Below are 21,890 nucleotides of genomic sequence, written 5' to 3' on the forward strand. Positions count from 1 at the left end.
TTTTGTCTCTTATTTTTCACTTGATGAGAATGGTCAGCAACTGTAATACTGGTGCTTGAACAGATTAGTCCAACCTCACCCCAGAGCATCATGGGCAAAATAACAAAAATACAGTTATCAGAACTGTGTTTTGATGAGTTTTGTAATTTTTCGATTTATGATGCATTCTAAAGAGTTTACAATATCCTAGTGGTACTTTTTGGTGCAGGATTCAGTTTGTGTCCTGCAAAGTAGTCTGTGCTCAGGTATTTTAAATGCAGTTCTTTTTACCCATTGAAAATACTCCAGAAAAACATGTACTCTATTACAATCTTCTAGAAATATATCTGTACCATTACATATTCCATAAAAATCTGGATCTACATCTACAAAAACTTGGCCAAATGCCAATGTTACAGTCTTGTCTCTCCTCTGTAGATCATAGGTTTTATCGCCCTAACCCTGTACCATGATAAATGTTTGCCTAGATTAGGCTTGCCTTAGAAGATTGTAGCGCTGTTCTAGCTGCTTAAAGATATCTTGGTCCAATGCACTGACTGAATATTGCTAAGCTAGCATATTGTTCAAGATCATTATATGGTGGCTACAGAGAGCTAGGTACATATAGCTGCTACGATCTTGAATGCAGCCCAGGTGAGCTTCAGGTGCACCTTCCAGCTACAGTATCTAGGCCTAGTGTGAAAAAAAATAAATCCACTCACTTTATTTTTAGGAATTTTATTGTTTTCTCATAGGCTGATTTACATTAAATATGAAACTTGAACATAATTCACCTACATATTCATGTACAACAAAATGAATTATCCATTTAATATGATAAAAAAAAGAGATAAAGTAACACTTCATCTTGCTCAAGTAAAATTATCCAGATCATCTAAAACATTGATTACTATTTAAAATAATTAAATCCAACAGTTTGGCTTTTAAATACATACCAATCTTGTTAATGTTTTAGTATCACTGAAAAAATATATCAACATTTTTGATAAATACAGATACATGTATACTCTTAATTTCTTCCACCAATTGCAAACTGACTAATCAATGAAAAAATTGTACATGCAAGAGTTTATACAAAAATAAAATGGATCTGAAATATTCCTGCCCACAAACTTGGTAATGTTCAAGTACTGATGAATCAAAATATACATTTTCTTTCCTCCAGTTAAACCATTTCATAGGCATTAAATGGACAGAGAGAGAAAAATGGCGATTGTTTAACAAAAAAAAAAATATTCTCCTTCAGAGTCATACAATATAGGCGATGATAATGATGACTGAAAGACATATATACAAATGATAAAATGCAAAATCATAACATTTTAATACCATATAAACATTTGCACTGCAAAAGATTTTTTTTTCTTATGATAAATCTATGATATATATATAATATAATATAAAATTAATAAAAAGAATGTACAACAATAGGAAGGCACTAAAATAATTGGAATGTTCTAAGAAAAAGTCATATCAATTTCAGCAAGTTTTGGTCCACCGATAACTAAAATAACAAATAAGGGTGAATATATTTCTACAGAAAATATTACTAGGTTTTAACCATTTTAGAGGCACTTTTCTCAATAATAATTTGATACAAAGCTCTCACTATACGAGTTACCTCCCTTTCACCCAAGCCCTAAACTAAGGGAGGTAACAAATTTGTAAGCATATATTAAGAAATCAGAGGAATACACATAATGATCTCTTTGACATAAAAAATCTCTTTGGCAAAAAAAAAAACCAATCTAGACGAGTATCTGTTCTTTTAATTATGCTGAAGCTTGTGTTTTTTTTATTGAGAGATTTGGAGTATCTTGCAATCTGTACTTTAATATCATCAAATTCCTCTCCAATGCATTGGGTTATTATTGAGCAGAAAGAACATTTCCAATGTTATAAACATCAATAATATTTGTCCATATTTTATAAGAATGGACAGACAAATATGTCAGTTCAACTACAATTGAAACAAACTTATAAGAAGTTTTGATTTACAAACAAAACAAAAAATTGTTAGAATCTCATAAATTTAAAAGCAAAATCTCAAGTAATTGCAGTCTACGATGCAGACTTCTTGTATATTGCTGAAAGTTTGTAAATAGACTGAATAGGAATACTGATAAAAAATATATGAAGCACTACATATAGGTATAAACACATAGAGACAAGAATCATATTCTTATCATTATATCTCATTCCATTCTTAGCCATATATAGTAAAAAAAAAAAAAATTATAAAAATTCTCTTAACAAAATAATTTTGAATCAATGCTTTTGATTTTTTATAAAAAAGAGAGCAAAATTATTGAATGAATATACCAAAAAAGCTCAGATATGTTAAAAAGCCAGAAAATTTATGCGTATAAAATATATTTGTTTGCGTATTCCTTGGAAGGGAACAGAGTAGCGAGGTATCCCTCTGAAAAGTTGCCATTTATACTAGGTGTATACACTCTCATGACAAAATGATACCGTACACAAAATAATGAATGAATACAGCCAAAAGGAATGTTTATCAAGAGGGAAGAAAGCAGTCAAAATGGGTCAATATATACAATAAATAACATGTATAATAAACATATAAAGATCAGATATATTATAAGAAATTTTTGTAATCAAGTCAACAAGACAAATCAAGGAAATGTCAGTCATAGAAACGTTTGTAAATTTGTAAAGCACACATGAAACAGTGAAGCATCTTTGATCATTCACCAGACGAGAGAGATCAATGGTTCGACAATGAAGCTATGGGATCAAGGCCATAATAATTAGGTCAAGGCCATGGGTGTTCTGCTTTTATCAAATGTCTTTAGCAGATTCTAAGATGAAACAGATGTGATTTTTTTTTCATTTTTGTTTTCTTTAATCCATTTCACATGTTCTATCGAAAATCAAGGTGTATTCCACAAATTCCAAGGATTCCACATTTTCACTGGCTGGTTTCTTGCACACGTTCTGTTTAGCATCCTGAAAATAAAGGAAGGACATCCAGTAAGATAATAATATATTTATGTCTGCATGTTCTTTGTGACATATCAGCATTATTTGAAAATACATGTAAACAAACCTTATGAGACACACGAAATTTAAACACACTGCTGAAATATTTTCCAATGGGTATCTGCCACTGAAATCAAAGAAAAGTAATGTTCATAACTTATTCTGGGGGAAAAATTATATCTTAAATAAAAGAGTCAACATACATACTTGAAGAAAAAAAGCAATATTGATTAAAAATTAAATATCATGCTAACTTGGGATTGGGAAGGCCCGATACTAGAGATTGTTTTGTTTATTTTTTTTCAAATTGGTGTTCAATTTGAAAAGGTTAACAAAATTAAAAAAGTCCTTTAGATCTATATACAAAAATGTATAAAACTATAAACAGTACTTTTATGACCAGGTAAAGATCAGGATGCAAAAGGCTAATTATTTGGATGTAAGTATAGCTTCAGGGACTAACCTGGTTTGGTATGCGTGCAATCAGTTCTCCGTCAACACTGGGGTTACAGTTCCTTGATGTGTGGTTATAACACAGGGTGGCAGAAGCCTGCTCCGAAGTTCTGTATTAATAAAAAAAATTTAAAAATAAGACATTTCAAAATTTATTATCATATATTTTTCTGATTTGTGAATTAATTTTCATTTGAAAACTTAAAAAAAAAATGATCTGGGAAAACACTGATTACAGGATATATTAAAATACAGGTTAAAACCATTTCCTGCACCAGTAGAAAATAGCAATTGGGAGTGGAGATAGCAGATAATAGAATGGTATGGATTACTCACAGAAACTGGAACGTGATCAGGTCGTATGAGAAGTACTGGCTGAGTTTGAGCCGGAACACCTTGCTTGTCTGGTTACAGCTGGTGCAGTGCTCCGCCCCGATCGTCACGTTGATCTCCTTGATGAAGATATTGGTGTGTAGGTCCTCTGCAAAGATAGAAAACACCATAAATACATATAACCAGATACAAAGACCGAAAATCACCAGATATCAGAATTATGTACAACCAGATTCAAAGACAGAAAATCACCAGATATCAGAATTATGTATAACCAGATACAAAGACCGAAAATCACCAGATATCAGAATTATGTACAACCAGATACAAAGACCGAAAATCACCAGATATCAGAATTATGTACAACCAGATTCAAAGACCGAAAATCACCAGATATCAGAATTATGTACAACCAGATGCAAAGACCGAAAATCACCAGATATCAGAATTATGTACAACCAGATGCAAAGACCGAAAATCACCAGATATCAGATTTTTGTACCACTCAGATACAAAGACAGCAAATGCACAGATAGATGATTTACTGTTCAAAATTTGTAGCAGCTATATAAAGAGCTTGTTAGCTGCTTTGATCTTGAATGCAGCCTGGGCTGTTAAATTGAATGCAGTCTGAGGCTGCATTTTGGACTAAATCTTAAATGTTTCAGTTTCATGGATTTATTATTAACATGCAAAATATATTTAAACCAATTACACTGTATATCCAACAATTTTTAATTACTGGTGCTTAATTTAAAACATTCAGTAGCTATAACAATTGAGGTCCCGACTGGTTCACTCTTGTACACGGGGTCCCCCCGTCTGACTTACCCTGCGGTACACTTCGTCTGCGTCTGGCGTAGTGGATTTTCTTGATGGTGTTGGAGTCTATGTCCCCAGGGTACTGCGGCTGTTTGAAGTCTGGGAGTTCATTTGACTCATTGCCAAGCACGTTAACTTGGGGTCCCTCATTCTTAGATTTCAAGGTCTACAGGAAGAGACCAAAAAATTACAATCAGAAATCTTATTATAATATCAACATGTCTGAGAGATAATTGTAAATCACTGGCCCAGACACCATAAACTGAGAACAGACTTAGTCAAAAAATGAAATTTGAATTCTATTCATTGGAGTTGAAAATATTTAAAAGTTATAACCCTTTGTATAGTATTCTGAGGTATAAACTGACTGCAAAACTGAAATTTAGACTTATTTTCAGTTTGTGATCATGATCGACACTGGTTTCAAGAGTCTGACTTACACTGATTATCGTCTCCAGGTTGCTCTCTGTTGTCGGTCTGGGGAGATTATTGGAGGGAGCTGGGGGTGTAACTACAAAATACAGACAGATTTCAGAAAATGTTCATTTAAAATGCAAATTGATACTTAAATTAAGAAAAAAAGTATTGAATATTGCAGCGAAAAGTTAGATTGAATTGGAATATTATTCAAAATTTGAATTACATGAAATTAAAAACTAAACATGTAACAATGAATAATAACATAAATTGTACAAGCATGTTATTATCATCAACACCAAGTCTTATTCATGCTCTATTACAAAGTCATTAATTCAAAATTATTAGTCCTTTGTATTGATAAATTGATAAAAAAAGAATGAAAAGTTTTAAAAAGCAAATTATAATATCAAATAGGTATTACACAAACTTAGGTCCACTGTATTATAATTATAGGGAGATACAGGTTTTTTAATCCAGGTCAATTTTTATTTAAAACATCACTTCTTGCATTAATCAGCACATCCTGGTCTCAATGCCAAAGATGGGGTATCACTTACGAGTCTGTACCTCCAGACCACTGATAACCATCGTACTGGTCACCACTTCCTCATCGAAGGGCAATGGTGGGGGGCAACAGTGCCGCTCACACAGCGAGGTCGTGGGGTCACAATAGGGGTACGGTGGAATTGTGGACCAAGCTAACAAAAAATAAACCATAACTGTCTGACTGTGTTATACTTACAGATTTGGTACGTGGGGTTGATGGGTAGGGTTTGAGGCTCGTCCGATTGCTCAGGGGGTGGGCAACACTTTCGCTCGCAAAGCCGTGTGGTGAAGTCGCAGTAGGGGTATGGAGGAAGGAGGGTGCCTGGTTTGTCTGTTGTGAGAGGAAAAGGACAAGATATTGGTGATGCAGGAGTAAAAAAGCAATGGTTGAAGGAGTTGGAATGGAGTTTCATGCAATCTAATTAAAATTAGACTTGTAATTCCGCTCCTCTACGATAGGGTTTAGCGTATCGTAGAGGAGCGGAATTACAAATCTAATTCTAATTACCGGTAGATTGGAGTTTCATGAAGTATATTTTTTTTGGTAATTTGCAGATACAAGAGCCATAACTCCAAAAAAGCCTGTTCTAGCAACATTTACTAGCTATATAAACTTCTAACTTTTGTAAGGAAACTAGTTCAGTCAATGAAAAAACAGGGTTGTAATACATTATACAAATAAAAACTTAGTGTTAAATAGAATAAAAATCATCATATGTTTAAAATGTGTAGGTCACAATATTAATTTTTTTTGGTCATAATTTATTACAAATTTATCAGCAATACAAAGTAAAATACAGTCAAAAATACAGTTATACACAAACTATTCTGTAAAAAGTATTCAATGCTGACAAGGGGAGCACACATACTAAGTCCATTAAAATCCCCCCTTGTCTTTCAACTGAGGGACAGAACCCCAAAGTAATTGTAATGAAAATGAAGTATGTTTTATGAATATATATCTAGTACATATAATCATTCAAATTAAAATACACATTATCAGTACATGTAATACTGTCTTTGGTGGTTTGACAAAACTCACATTCATCTGACACATCTTTGTTCCACTTACAAAATTGTTATTAAGTATTTATAGTTTAACAACTTTTAATTGAATTCAGCAACTTTCTTGTTATACATGCATTTCACTTTACTATACTAAATGTTTTTCCATATATTTCTCGTCGATATACCAAACAATTTGTCCCATCAGTTTTCATATACATGTAGAGATCTCTGAAATTTCATTTACAAAAAAAATAAATACTGCATAGAAATTACTCTTCAGAACTTTCTGTATTTCTACCATTTGCTTCTTTTTCTTGATTTTGTGCATAGAAATTGACAACTGTTAAATTCTTATTGTTATATGTATATCGTACATTCATCAGTACTCATTTACCATCAAATGACTGATGATATTTTAGAATTTTAACATTTTAAGGTTCCTTTTTATAATTCGGCTAGAAACAGAACTAGAACAGCAATGAAAATTTTCACCATGCAATTGTGAATTGTATAAAATGAAAAAAAAAAAACAAAGAATTTTCTAATTTTTAAAATATGACCTTGACCTCCTGAGCCTTTGACCTTTTGACCTACTAAATGAATTTGTTTACCTGCATTTGGAGCCTGTGTTTTAGAGGAGGAGGTAGTACCCCAGGGGCTGTCTGTGCTCCTGTCACTGAAGTCTGTGACGGAAGGACTTTAAAAAAAAAACAAACACAAAAAATCAGTCTTTCAGATCTTCTGAACAAATGTACAGACAGTAAAATACAAATTATGTAAGACTTAGGTTTGTTGAAAGATCTTAAAGCATTTTTAATTACAGTGCTGCATACACTTTTACCTGAACTTTTAGGCATAGTGATGAAAGTAATGAAAATTCTATAAAACACTTAGAAAAAAATATTATATGACTTCAGTTGTTAATTATGTATAAAACTGCCCTTACTTCTTATTTCCTGCCAGATTCTGACTCAAGGGGTGCTTTGGTTCTTTGTTCTGCTCCAATATCAGCAGAATCATTAGAGATGCCAAGCTGTGGGGAGAGATAACCAAACATATAATGATACAGAGAACTTTTGTTAGGTGGTAATAAAGAGTCATTAATTAAGTAATAGTAATCAGGATTTTCGCTGTTCACTGAACAAGATGGCGGCGTACCAGAATGTGATGATGATGCTGATGATGGTGCCCCAGCAGACGTAACGGTTGCTACAGTAACCCTTCTTGGGCGGTTGTGCACATGTGGCATATTTCTGGCTGCTTTTAGAGAGTGGGTGCTGATGAGTTTGACCATTACAGAGTCGAGATGATTTCTTAGGTGATGATGAGCTAGAAAAAAAATTAAACCAATGAAAACTTCATCAACAAATTCCTCACAGAATTTCAAAGGAAGGAAGCCTTTTTGAAAATACTTTTTCATAGAAATGAATTCCAAGAATGGAAATATTTTCTAAAATTATTAGATTACCAATTTCTACACCTGTTTAGAACAGTTAAAGAATGGTTGCATGAATTCCAAGAATAGAATCATTGTCTGACGTTATAAGACTTTTAAATTTGTTCACCTGTTACAAAAAGTTACAGATTGGTGGATTTGACTACTCACCCTATTGTGCTAACACTACAGTTTGATTTGGTGCTGACTGTTGACTTGATACTGTCAAGTCTCTTTAACTTTGATATTTTGCTGTTCATTTTTTCGAGTTCATCAATTCTCATTTCTAGATTTCCTGTCACTTTGCACAGTTCTTTGACAGCACCAACATTCTCCATGTAAATTTTGTCCTAATTAAATAAATAAAGTAAATTAAATATTCTTCATCCTACAAATACCGATTTTTCTATATACCGGTACATGTACTACATAAAGATAATAAAAGATTGGAAAAAAAATACATAGAGATAATAAAAGATTGGAAACAAAATACATAAAGATAATAAAAGATTGGAAACAAAATTTTCTTTTGGATCTTTCTGATATTTTGGATTTTATCTCCAAGAGTTAGAGATTAAGTTTAAAGTAACATATCTTCTAAAAATCCAAACCCCATGACTACTACATCATCAGTAACACCCCACCCACCCCTGAAATGACTGACCCCTTATAATTACCTTATTGACCACAAGGAAATCCTTGATGACCTCTCCGTTGCCCAGTGGGACATCCCCCGCCTCTTTGACGGCCTCGGGAAGTACCTCCCGGATTTCCTGAGCGATGACGCCGGTATCCTCCCGACTGTCCTCGGGGATCCCCATGGCATTGGCAAAGTCGTCGCTGAACTTGTAATTGTACAGCTTCATCTGGGCAACTTTTTTTAGCTGTTCTTTAGAATCCAGCTGCAAGGAGAAATGGAACTGTGTAACGCAATGGCTGTTGTATTGGAAGTGAAAAAAACAGGGAAGTGAACCGCTCATCACCAAATCCACAAACTAAGATAAGTTTTCATGCCTGGGTTTCTTCATTTTTTTTTTTTATCAAAGGAGATGTCTCTATAAGACAGCCATGTGCCCTGCTCTTGTAAAGTCGTACCAGTCCATGATATCACCCTTTCTTTCTTCTCCATTGTCTGTCTGATTGCATGCACTTCAATTTCTACACAGTGTTATTTTATGAGGGGGATTTGCAAGTCTGCTAGCACAGATTACTTCGAACTCTTTGGTAGGAATTCATCACCTGTTTTATTGATGTCAACCTCTAATCGAAGGATAAACGTTTGATGTTTGTATTTATGCATACTAATGAGATGTTTATTGCAGTTTTATTGTTTGCATTAAAGACATGAAAAAATCTACAACGCAAGTGTGTGTTGATTGCTTTGCACTGATAGGAATAATTCAATCAAGTCTTTTTGTTAAATATTTAGCATTAATTAAGGAAAATCTTCATCCTAGCAGAGCAAATTTTGCTTGGTTAACTTTTTAATATTTAGAACAAAAAGGGGTGGGAAGGGGTATAAAAATTTAAAAAATGGCCAATGTTAACGATAAACCCAGCAGTTAACCCCAACGATAGAGTCTACAAGAAAGTGCTGATAAACTGCCAAAAGTTTGAAATATCGCATCACACAAATTCCTTCAAAATCTGGCTTTAAAATTTACAAATGGCTCCTGGCAGGACCATTTTGGTTAATACCGCCTCTATCAACCACAGAGCGGGGCCACGGAGCAGAGCCACAGAGCGGGGCCATCAGTCTACATGTACTCCGGGCCAATGTATCTGACCTACAAGCTCCCGACTTGTCCATTAGCATATCCCATTTGCCATCACGAAAATGAGTTGTCTGAATTTGTCAGTTTTAAGTAATGATATTGTCAAACTTAATGTCTTTCTTCTGTCTGAGAACATACTTTACCGCAGCCCTGTTCTCCTTCACTGGAGTTAAAAAATTCCTGGTAGTTTCATATTTTTTGGACGGTTTGTGAATTATCTTTTTTTGTTGTTTTTAGAAAACATGCTCTGAGATTTACTCAAATAAATAAAGCAGCATAGAACAAATAAAAATTGCGGTATAAAATACCAGTACTTGAAGAGACACCAGAACAATTCCTTCAAGAAATGGTCTTGCAAGTGGACCCTAGCATCCATCTCAAATATCTGCCAAGAATTTTCCCAGCAGATGATGTTGCACTACATGGTTAAGCAATTACTATTTAGACTTACCTTGCATACCAGCCTATTAGGAATGTAACTAAGAGTCTTACATCCTACACACGGAGCATTAAATCCTAGAGGACTGTAACTAAAGAGCCATAAAGCCTACAGGACTGTTACTAAGGAGTTGTACAGCCTACAGGACTGTAATTAAGGATCTTCATACCTCTTTGAGATTTTCTTTGGCCCTGAGGTCTGAGGGTTGCAGCAGGTGCCCGGTCAGTCTCATGTTGCCATGGACCGTTAATGCCTCCTCGGGGTGCTCTGTGTTGACCCCAACACGCCCCACGTGGTACACGCTGTCTGGGGTCTGTCCCTTCTGCCATGTTACGTCCACATCATTATCAAACTGACCAGGGTTCGAAGCCTGTCAACAAATTTTCTCAATTAAAATGCTGCATGGTTTCTAAAAGCAGGAAATGTGTGAAACTGACAATGCAGTAATTCTTTGCATTCTCAAAATTATCTAACATGTATACTATTTGTATAGATTTATCATGCTAAGATCTGTTAAAATTCATTAGCACTCAATAATAACATATGCACTTAGTGAATATCAATCATAACAACAGCAACAATATTTCCTTGTATCAAAAACATTTTCAGTTCTTGATTTTGTTCATCTCTGAAGCGAATGCAAAATATTACACTATAACAAACAGTCATAAATTCCACAATCTTTGAACATTGTTGTTAATAATTTTGATTTCTAAATTAAGAGAAGCAAGTTTCATCTTCTATCCTAAGCTACGATAATCATATAAAACCAATGAACAAAATACAGCTACATGTATGAACAGTAAAACACGGCTATAACGACATACAATTTTGCTTGGTTATAAGCGTAATTTGTTTTATCTGTCATGTTTCCAACATGTTATATAGACACAGAGAATGAAAATCACTTCGCTGTAAGCATCAATTCATTATTAGCGTGTTCGCTATATCCGTGTTTTACTGTATTAAAGACTCACCCTGACGATGATTTTTTCGGACACACTGGCTGCCACTATGTACTTGTATTCTCCGCTGTACGCATAAAGGGAGACCACCAGCATGAAGTAGCGCTGGTCGGGGTTGGGGCGGCCCTTTTTACGCATGTTGTTGGAGGTGGTTTCGCTGAAGTGGAGCCGGCCCACAGTCACTTTGTTGGTCTGTTCAGGTATCAAATCCACCCTGGTAGAAAACGTAAACCTATATAAATTCATGAACTGTTGTACTCACAGAATCTCCCACATGGAGATCAATCAGACATTTTGATTATATTCATGTAGAATATTATAAGTGTATTTATTTATCAAATACATTACTTCTGTGAACATTACAATACAAGATGATTTTTGCTTTGTATAGTACATATGAAATTTCAAATTTCATTAAAAAAAAAAAATTTCAAAAAACAATGATTTCAAAAACATTCAATGACCAAAGCAAGGGACAAATTCATTGTTCAAAACACATTATAAAGACAACAGCTGACAAATCGAAGCAAGGCATCCCATAACAATAACAAATTGTAAAAATCGCTAACAAGAGATTTCCCCCAAATTTCATTATGTAAAGAATTTGAAACAAAAGTTTCCTGTACGGTATTTCAAATTTTTCTTGAGCACAAAAGAACTGTTAGATTTATTATTTAAGGACGCCTGCGTCTCATTGCGAAGCCCTCACATCACTTGTTTCTGGGGTGAATCTTACCTGACAGGGTGGAAGGGTTTCTTGCTGCGGTCAGACTGAGACTGTTCAATCTTTATTGTCTGGGTGGGTGACTCCACCTTCAATACAAAAATGCATTCATTGATGTATAGTACATTTATATTTATATGTCAGCATGACTTTAAAGCAAACCATATGTATGTTTAAACTCATAGAAAATTGAGGGCACCCTTTCCCCTTCAAATAACTCAAATCTTTGTTGTACCTTGATTCCATTGAAATGTAGGAAGAACGCGTCAATTTTCTTGACGCCCTCTGGAGTGGTGACATAGCGCGCGTCCCCAGACACCTGCATGTGCACCGTCACCTGAAAGTGGTTCTTCTTCTGACACACAAACGAATCATCGGGCTGTGAAAAGTTAAACCCTTTGTCTGCATCCACGCGAAAATTTGGCTGGGGTCTGAAAAATTAGAACACAATGCCAGACATAACAGATTTAAGTAAAAATTATGTTACATTTATAAATCATGATGAACATAATTATATTTATTTTGAGCAATTTTGTCTGACTGGTTAGAAATTATATAATTCTTGTGTTTCGTCCTTTTTAACTTCAGAAAGGAATTTATGGCAAATGGTTTGCAAAAAAGTCTCGAACAAAATTTGACCAATCAAAACGGCACTGGAGCAGACACTTACAAATCTTTGAGATTTTCATTTTTGAGCGTGGCCCAGTCTCGCTGGTTGTAGGAGGACCACTTGATGACCTGGTACGTGCTGTCAAGGTAACCGGTGGTTCCGTTCGTGCTCTCCTGATCATAGCCGAATTCGTCATCGCAGTCCACTGCCAAATTATAGTTGCCGTAGTTGGGCCCTGCAGCAAAGAGACACATAGTGTGTCAACCCATACATTTACCTCGATAATCTCTGCCTGTGATCAATACATTTCTCACTGAAGCAGAAAGTCATTTTCCCCGAGAACTATAAAAGTTATTCAAGTATACACCTCCTTAATGCATCCAGATGTTTATTTCCCGTCTAAATGTATGCATTAGCTTTTACTCTGAGCAAAATGTCGAACCAGGAAAAACAAGGTGTGAAGATAGAAAATTTGTCTTTGCTCGCAAAAAAAAAAAGACTTGAATTACCGTTCGGTTCTTGTTTGATGTTGAGCACGCTGGCTCGTCCATTGAGAAGCGCGTTGGTCACAAGTGCACTGTGGGAAGGCTGGTCTTGGTACTTCCTCTTCTTGTGACTCATGTTGCAAGGGTTGGGGCTGTAGAAGAAAAAAACATGTCACTGACATAATGTTCTTGTTCACATTTGATGTTCTCATCAATATTATTAATCATTTTTCATTTATTGTAAAATTGCATGAAGAAAAAGTTAAATTTTAGAATTCTGATTAATAAGCTATCAATGTCAAAAAATGTGTTTGTCAATTATTTACTCATAGCCCTTGGAAAAATCTCTGATCTCTTATTCATGCAATGGTAAAAAAATATGGGCAAAAGTTTAAAATGTACATAATAAGGAGGGGCAAGAAATAAAAAATAAATAGAATATGAAATGCTATAAAATTTAAGGACATCAAGCAATATCTGGTAACTTATATGGATTAGGTACTAAAATATGGACTTAATACATGGATTTACAATATAACCCTAGTGCTGAGTGTTGTGTGGTGATGCTTACATTGTCACTGGCCAGTACAGGTCAAGTCATTGCATTCATAATGCAGATTTGTACGGAGTCCAATAAATCAAAGTTGTTGGGGAGACCAATGCTTATCTATAAACTATTATCATGAATTATACAACTTGTGAGTTGTTGATCCTTAACATGGGCATTCCAGAAAATAGAGTATTTGTAGTTTTATGTAATTAAAGTGAGACTTGGATCGAAATTCCGTCTTCTCAAAGACCATGTGGACATTTATAGAACCCCTAGTCACCAAATCATCAAAAACAATCATGAAAAGGATTCCTAATTTTCTGATCAGACTTTGAAATTGAATTCCTATTTGGCCATTCGTGACAAAATGCTCAGAATTTCAAAGTTTTCCTGAGCATCTCATTATCGGAGTAACAGATGATATCACAAGTCCGAGATGCTGGTAACAAACGACATCCAGCACGTGTAGCCGTCATAATCTCGGTAAATAAAAAAACGGCAAAGTGGTATACGGTACTGCAAGTGTGTCGTACAGACTAGGGACCCCCCTGTCACATGGATGGTGAGGTACCTAACTCGGCGGCGCCTAACAGGGGGTGACACCATCAAACAGCTCGACCCATCACTAAGACAGGTACAGATAGTTAGTACCAACAAGATGTAGATATTATTCAATTTTTGATGATTGAATTTCCCCAAGGTTCAGGCCAGTATTTCCTCATTGTGTTCTTCTATCGGATGTGTAGGGATGTGTGTAAGTGAAGGAGCTTTTAAGTGCCCTGTGTCGTACAAATCTTAATTATTGTGAGTACAATGTACTTTTCAATCTATTTTGTACAATTCCTAAGTACACTGCACTAAGCATTGGGCTTAATTAACCTTTTTTGTATGCTAGATTTGCTTTTTGTCAAAAGAAGATATAACAAAAGATTACTGTTCTTTGCTTTGACAGTCTGAATGCACCCTTCTTAATTTTTTTCAAACATGAAAATGCTTTTTCTTTTTTTCATCTTGATAAATTAATTTGTCATATTTTAACATAGACTCAGCTTTTCCAGTAAGGTTTGATGACTATCTATAAAGGCTTTTTCATGTGTTTAAGTTTTTATTTTCTAATATCAATAAAAAAGAGCGCAACTTGACTTTTTAAAAAAAATAAATGAATTCAGCTAAAAAATTACTATATTGGAAATATTCTGATCAGCTCTTGTTAAAAAGTTACAGTGAGTTAATGAATAAATTTCTAGCAATATGCTATTTTTCTTAAATTGTAATTTTTTATAACTTCGAGTAAGACCTTTATCTAATATTCTAAAAGACCTTTTAAATGAATGAAGTTCTCAATCTGAAAATTATATATATAATCTAAAACTTCTGGATTCATAATTTAAAAATTGCCTGCAAAATTCAAAATATTCTCAACCTTCTAGGACTTTAATTTTATATTTGTGATATTTACAAGAAACATTGTAAATGTTCCCCCTTTAAACACATTTGAAATGTTATATTTAAAATTTACTATACATACATTTATCAAACTATGCAATAGATATAAATTGAGTGAAATTGAGTTACAAAATCATACAAAAGTACATTGCATATGCAACTTGCAAAACATTCCCTATATGTAAAGTTAATTATAATCTCTAAAAATTTTGAACTTTTCTAGACCATTTTTTTTCTGAAATTCATATAATTTGTTTCATACTAATATAAATATTTATAAAAAAAAATAACCTGAAATTACCTGCCCAGCATATACCGGTAAATATTTACCTGAGATGGTTTGGCGAGAGAGGAAGCTGCGGGTTCATCTGCGATGTGGGGAGAGGTAGCGTTGAGGAGGGTTGTGGGGGAGGGGGGTGGGTGGCTGAGAGATGGTTCAGGGTGGGTGGCTCATTATACCCTGGCGGCATGGACTTGGGTCCTGTGGGTGGCATCCCCGGGGGTCGGGGATGGTGCGGATACATGCCGTGTTGATGCATCGATGTCACAGGAGTGCTCAGCCCGTACTTGCTCTCTGTAAAATAAGCCACACTGGAGTCAGACTCTAGCACAGTATAACACATGGGGGTGCCTCTGTCTTTGTCCTCCAGAGAGGACCGGTGGTTATAGTACATATTTGTTCTCAAATCCAGGGTGAATGCTTTAAACTATAGTTTAACAAAAGTCCAGAATGCAAGCAACACAACAGCAAAAAAATCAGCAGATTTCTGCAATGTAGTCTTGAGCAAACTTTCAATTATCACTTAAAGTCACCTAAGACAGAGAGAAGCCTCAAACACAAAGGAAATGAAAAAGCATTTTTTTGTGATTCACATTTGGAAATAAAATATCCCTTTTTATCTGATCTTTGTAAAGCTAAAACTGAATTTGTTAAAACTTTTTAAAAGAGTCAGGCATGCTTGATAAATTTAAATCAATGTTGGATGAAATAAAAATTGTTACATATGAATTCATTTCTGTGTTTGATTTTAATCAGTAGTTTTCCGCTCTGCGTCCATTACAATCCAGCGAGAAGAAGATGGGAGATTTAATCAAGACTTTAATTCTTCGCATTTAAACAAGACCGCGTGCTCAGTTTTCCATTTCCGTTCATCGCTTTGTATTTTGACAAGTCGTTGGTCAGTGTTTTGTTTGGGCAATGCCCCTCCCTGATCGAGGTCTCTGGGGACAAAGTAACAGTGACAAACTTTGAATACTTTGAAGCTTGCACAGCAGTCCATACACTTGACCTTCAGACTTCCCGGTGTACAGCCATATACTTGCCTCGTAATGTCACTTCCAATGAGCTCTAATTTTTCATTGCAAATATTATATAACTACCGGATTATATTCTATAAGTTTTTTAATTCTTAGATAAAAAAAAAATAAGCATTACCCGGTAATACCAGTCTATAAGAAATGTCTTAACCAAATATTTTGATATTTTGAATAACTAGAATTTATCAAATATCTTTTAAATCAAAAATACCATGTACATTTTAAAATCAATTTATCGATCGATCCACAATGATCAGTAACATTATAGTACCAGTATACATGTGTTTCCTCTTGGGATAGTAAAAGTTCTTTTTTGAGATGTTGACAGATCTAGAGTATCCAAATGGTTCTGCACTTTATCGAAATATGATATAAACCAAAAAACTTTTATCAAAAGACACATTGGCCGGAACAAAATACAGAACAATATCTGGTATTTCCAATTCAGAAATTTATCAATTATATAATACTTAAAAAAAAAACCAATAAACTTTCTCCGGAAGGCTGACTTTTAATGATGTACACCAATTCATTACAGAAACAATAGCAAACCACCAAACAGACTACTAGTGGCAAGTGCCCCTTAAGTACGACAGTCAAGTGTGTTGTTAAAATACAATAAAAAAATCCCACTTTTTGATTCATATACTCCATCCATGTTTTGTCCTTCATTTTTATTTTATTTTGGTTCAGCAACGTTTTAAATTGGACCCTTATCAACAATAGCTCAATAAATATTAGTAAATTCTCACCTTGACACACATAACTTAAGGAAATCCAGCTAGTCAATTCCTCCGCTCTACCGTCTACTTTGTAAAACGCCATCAAATGCAGAAAGCATTAATTACAGTATCACGCAATTCATCTATTGATCACGAAAACTTCCAGACAGCCAATTTTACGACCTTTAGAACAATCTTCAGAACAAGTCGGAAAATACGTTAAAATTTTCAACGTAAGAAATAAAACAAATCCATGGAAACCTTCGATGAAAGACAAAAATTAAATTACTTCCCAGAAGAAGTAATCTTTATTTTGCCTCGCTCATACAATCCTGGACTTTGAATAGTCTAACCGATTTAAAATTAGAAGGACTTTGCCAAGGCAGTTCAAAATTCAAAAGAATTTCCTGTGTTTCATCAATAAAAAAAAATCCATTACACTTATCTATATGCAGTTTTGTCTTGCGTTGGTGCAATTTATTAAAGGGTGCGGTGATATCAGGCACTTTTTCCTCTGCTGTATTATTCAATTTCATAGTTTTGATATCACTTAGCCTTCAAAAAATACAGTACAAGAACATGCAAATGCCACTCTGTTAAAAAATCCATTACTGTACAGTATGTGTATATACAATGATCCATGCTTGGATTTATAAAGATAACTAAACCTTGTTTAGACGCTGAGAGCCATATTGTTTCAATCAAAACACATCTTTTAAAACTAAAAAAAGCCCAGTTGCTTCATGTTAACTCTCAATCATGCGCTGGAAGACTAGCTTTCTAAATGGTATAACGCGTGTACCACCCCAAAAATAAAATTAACAATAAGATCATGTCAAAATTTCTTTTTCAGGATTTGAAAACAAAGAATATAATATGCACCGGGGAGAAAGTATCAGATATCCTGATTTCATTGGCACGTGTTGAATTGATGTGTCAAAAAAAATAGCACGAGAAGAAGAGAGCAAAAATCCACATTAATTGAATAAAGACCTGGTTGGCATTACTTTATTTGCACACTCGAAAAGTTAACAAAAGAAATAAGATTTGCGACGACTTTAACAGCTGATGCAATCAGAATATCTATAAATGCTGTTTAAAATGTGCCCTTTGAAATATGTCCTTTTAACAACATTTGGGAGTTTCTCTTTTCCTATTCATACATGGAAAATATTTGACGTACTAAGATGAAATTCACTTAATTAAGCTGCGGCACATGTAAGCATTCCTACATCTAATAATCCTTGGGGATGTACTTAAGTAATCTATAGTTTATTTTTAAATAGAAAAAAATGTTAACAGAACAATAAATTAAACAATATGAGGAAATAATTGATTCAGAGGAAGGAAAATAATTTAGAGATTAATCAACTACTTATTAATATTTTTTATTTTTTTTTTGGGCAATTGAGTTTTTTATGTACACGAATTATTTGCATATCCATTTTTTCTAACATAAAAAAATCTGAGGAAATGTTAATTCCTAAAGGAAAACAGTCGGAAACAGGATTTAAAATCAAACAGTTCTATTTTTCCTACATAACAATTTCAGTAGCTACTTGTTGAGGTTTTTTTTAACTTTCAATGTTGTTTTGTACATGCAAGACATTATTTGGAAAAGAATTGTATATTAAGTAAATAAATACAATCACTGTATAAATAGAAACTAAAATTTTGTTGGGTTATTAATGATAAAACACCTTTATCATCAGTTTAAAAAAACCATTGCATATATAATCAACAACTAAGACTTGCTAAAATTATAAGAAAATTGAATTCAAAATAGGTTGGGAAAAAAAAAACAAATATTAGTTACACAAAAAATTCAATTTGTATCAATTAATTATTTTATATCAAATTTATAAATCAAAATTAGTTATGTAATTTTTTTATTTGGATAAATTGCTTAATTAATTTTACAAAGATAAAATTGAAAATTGAAACCTTAATAAATCAAAAAGTCATAATACATATGATACTTACTCTGAGATTTAAATGCTATGATGTATTCCATACTGCGAGTTCATGTGAGAACTGGACGGGGTATTTTATGGTAAATTTCAAGAAAAAGAAATAAATCGAAGAAATCTTGATTTTGATTTTAAAAAAATCATTACAACAACTTTTCGAAACGTCTTTCAAGAGTGGCACCTATGTCCAGATGGCATTAATGAATTATGGAGACTGTGCATCCCTTAAGTTCCCACGCTTTAATTCCTGAATTCTATTCTAATCCGTAATAAATAACGGATACAACTATTTCCTGATTTACGAACAAAACACTTGACAAAATAAACCAATTTCAACTACAAATATATGACCCACAATTTTTTGTTTTGTGTTTTTTCAATTCCTGTTTGCCGCCAGTCTCAGCTAACGTAAAGTGGTACATTTCCTTGAAATGGCTGATGGTACAATTACTGAACCTAAACAGTAACAGAATCAGTATCTTGGGAGCCAAATGTACCAGTATTGCATATACCGCTACACTGGTATTAAAGGAAGTTACATGTCTGCAGATTCATTAATTTGGAAATGAAAATGACTGCAGTGAATTTATATATCAATTAAAAAACATATTCCTCATTTATTTTAAATATTAAAATCTATATTCAATTTAGTTTATATCCTGAATTTTTTCATTTTTAAGAGTAAGTTGCCGAAGTTTTTTTTTTCAGGTTTTTTTCTTCTTTTTTCAGTAAAACTAATGCCAATTAATTCTAATGCATAGTATCTGGACAATCTATACTGTTCCTCCATGAAAAGAAATATAATTTGCAAATAAGGATACCAGAGAGATTCAACACAAGATAAAGATTTTCTTAAATTGAATTCTTAATCGCTCAGCCCCGAGCAACTAGCGGCAAGCTGATATGGCATACCTCACCCTAAATGCTACTCTGTACCAGCCATTTGATACTCGCATTTTGAAAAAAGAAAAGAAAAATTTTGAATTCCACTTTGTAATGATTTCTTACCATGATACATAGCAATTCCCTCAGTATGAGATCGCCCCAAAAGAACTTATTTGACTGATATATAGCTTCGCAAAATTATTATTTGCCCTTTGACAAACAACTCATAAAAATAGGATCATGAACCCTCTCGAGATATAAAAACTACTGTATTTCTCTTAAAAATGACCATCAAGTTTATTCTGAAAAAAATAGACAATTACACATCGTTGGCCGGTGATTACTTCACACCATGTAATATCAATACATTGGCCAATCAGATGGCTGAAAATAATAAGTAACAATAAAGTGACCGCTACTTAATAAAAATTATCAAACTACTCACCATGACCATATATCCTATGAAACACCGATTTAAATTTAGTCATCCTTTCAAAATTGAATCACTGTTTAAAACAACACTGTATGAAATTTCAACCGACAAATCGCCTCAATAACTTGTTTCGGAATTTGAAAAAGAGAACCGAGTTTTTCACGTAAAGAAGTTAAAAATTCACAAATTAGGCATTTTCTCAAAGTGGGCCATCCCCATCACAGTTTTTTCCGTCTGCAATCAATTAGCGCTGAAGTTAATCCAATCATTGTCCTCTCTCTCTTCCCAACCATGAAATTAACACTGACATTAAATGTTTAAAAGAAAGACAGCAAACATCGCCGACACCATGTTTAATTATAATCATATGCACGAAGCTTTTGTTATTATAAGGACGGCGTATGTAATGTAAACTTTCTTTTTGCGCTAGAGACGATGTCGTAATAATGTACAGTTCATTATGGGATGCAAAGATTGATCGCATCATGGTACAGAATTTGACACCACTTTACAGAGAACCTTAAAATAAATAAGTTTTCCATTTATCACGAATGCCCGCAATCTTTTCTCCTCCGAAAAAAGGCCAGATTTTCAAACAGATACTGTTTCAACCTAACAATACTGCAAGCTATTAGTTTAAATTCAGGTGGTGGGACCATCTGATCTCTTAATGATACAGCCCAAACAAGAAGTACTGGTAGCAGTTTTGTAGATTTCCATGGGGAAAGTGAAGATTTCAAGTCGACAAATGTGAAAGTTTTTTAGAAGAGATATTCCCATTTCGTATCACACATAATCCAACAGCACAAACAAAATGGTCAAGCATTCCTTATACCAGATGATAGAGAAAACCCCATATAAAATTTCTCTTCTCTTTCTTCCAGAAAAAATGACCTTCTGAACACACCAAGCCACAATGGTAGTGTGAGCTAATGAAATGACCAACAATTTGTAACTGTGTGCATTTGAACTGAGACACGGTGTACCAACAAGTCAAGTGGGGACAGGAGGAGAATGGGTTGTGGATGGAAAAATTAATTGAATGACCAAGGCAGACCCTGTTCTGGGTTTGTTAGTACCATAGACTGCCTGGCGGTTCAGATCACCACTGCTCTGCAATTCCCTGGGGTCAGTACTAATCGCTGTGATTAAATCATGCGGCTTCACTCTATATCCTTGCACCTATCTCTCGCCTTTTGGCCACAATGGCTACACCAAGTGAGGAAGGTGACAAGAAGATACAAGGCAAATCTTTCAATAATCTAATGGAGAGGTGTCTTGTGGTACACAGGTAGTCGTGTGCCGTGCAGTTCAAAGCCATATCTTACTCGATGCACTGGTCAAACTCATGCATCAAAGGTTTACAGTTTTATTTAAGTTCAAGAGTTGAAAAGGTTTAAAGACCAGAACTAATGCAGGTTTTATCCCAAAAAAGAAAGATGTCCGAGTCAATCCATATCGGAGTAGGCCTTTTCAGGATAGTCCTTTATTCTTGAAGACAAAGTTCTTGACAGGTCAAAACTGTGTACAAGAATATAATCAAGTCAAA

The 21,890-nt window shown here is 34.1% G+C and overlaps 1 protein-coding gene across 8 annotated transcripts in view; it reads right to left on the reverse strand.

Annotated features, from left to right (window-relative positions):
* Positions 1-701: 701 nt before the first annotated feature.
* Positions 702-21,890, reverse strand: part of LOC128184491 (myelin regulatory factor-like) — a 61,775-nt gene continuing 40,586 nt past the window's right edge. For 3 of the 8 annotated variants that reach the window (XM_052854028.1, XM_052854003.1, XM_052854034.1), the window contains 19 exons: positions 15,345-15,588; positions 13,043-13,170; positions 12,594-12,768; positions 12,159-12,354; positions 11,936-12,012; positions 11,212-11,431; positions 10,404-10,604; positions 8,698-8,922; positions 8,192-8,370; positions 7,744-7,914; positions 7,532-7,618; positions 7,197-7,282; positions 5,589-5,729; positions 5,052-5,122; positions 4,621-4,777; positions 3,793-3,937; positions 3,467-3,566; positions 3,071-3,130; positions 702-2,970 (listed from right to left, as the gene is read on the reverse strand). In XM_052854028.1, coding sequence (XP_052709988.1) covers positions 2,866-2,970; positions 3,071-3,130; positions 3,467-3,566; positions 3,793-3,937; positions 4,621-4,777; positions 5,052-5,122; positions 5,589-5,729; positions 7,197-7,282; positions 7,532-7,618; positions 7,744-7,914; positions 8,192-8,370; positions 8,698-8,922; positions 10,404-10,604; positions 11,212-11,431; positions 11,936-12,012; positions 12,159-12,354; positions 12,594-12,768; positions 13,043-13,170; positions 15,345-15,588 — 2,768 coding nt within the window. In that variant the 3' untranslated portion in view covers positions 702-2,865. Of the gene's footprint in view, positions 2,971-3,070; positions 3,131-3,466; positions 3,567-3,792; positions 3,938-4,620; positions 4,778-5,051; positions 5,123-5,588; positions 5,730-5,773; positions 5,909-7,196; positions 7,283-7,531; positions 7,619-7,743; positions 7,915-8,191; positions 8,371-8,697; positions 8,923-10,403; positions 10,605-11,211; positions 11,432-11,935; positions 12,013-12,158; positions 12,355-12,593; positions 12,769-13,042; positions 13,171-15,344; positions 15,589-17,083; positions 17,208-19,036; positions 19,242-21,890 lie in introns of those variants that run through there. The other 5 variants (XM_052854058.1, XM_052854049.1, XM_052854041.1 and 2 more) reach the window with 5 other exon arrangements.

The sequence above is a fragment of the Crassostrea angulata genome, chromosome 1 (assembly GCF_025612915.1).
Source record: "Crassostrea angulata isolate pt1a10 chromosome 1, ASM2561291v2, whole genome shotgun sequence".
In the NCBI taxonomy this organism is placed as follows: Eukaryota; Metazoa; Mollusca; class Bivalvia; order Ostreida; family Ostreidae; genus Magallana; species Magallana angulata.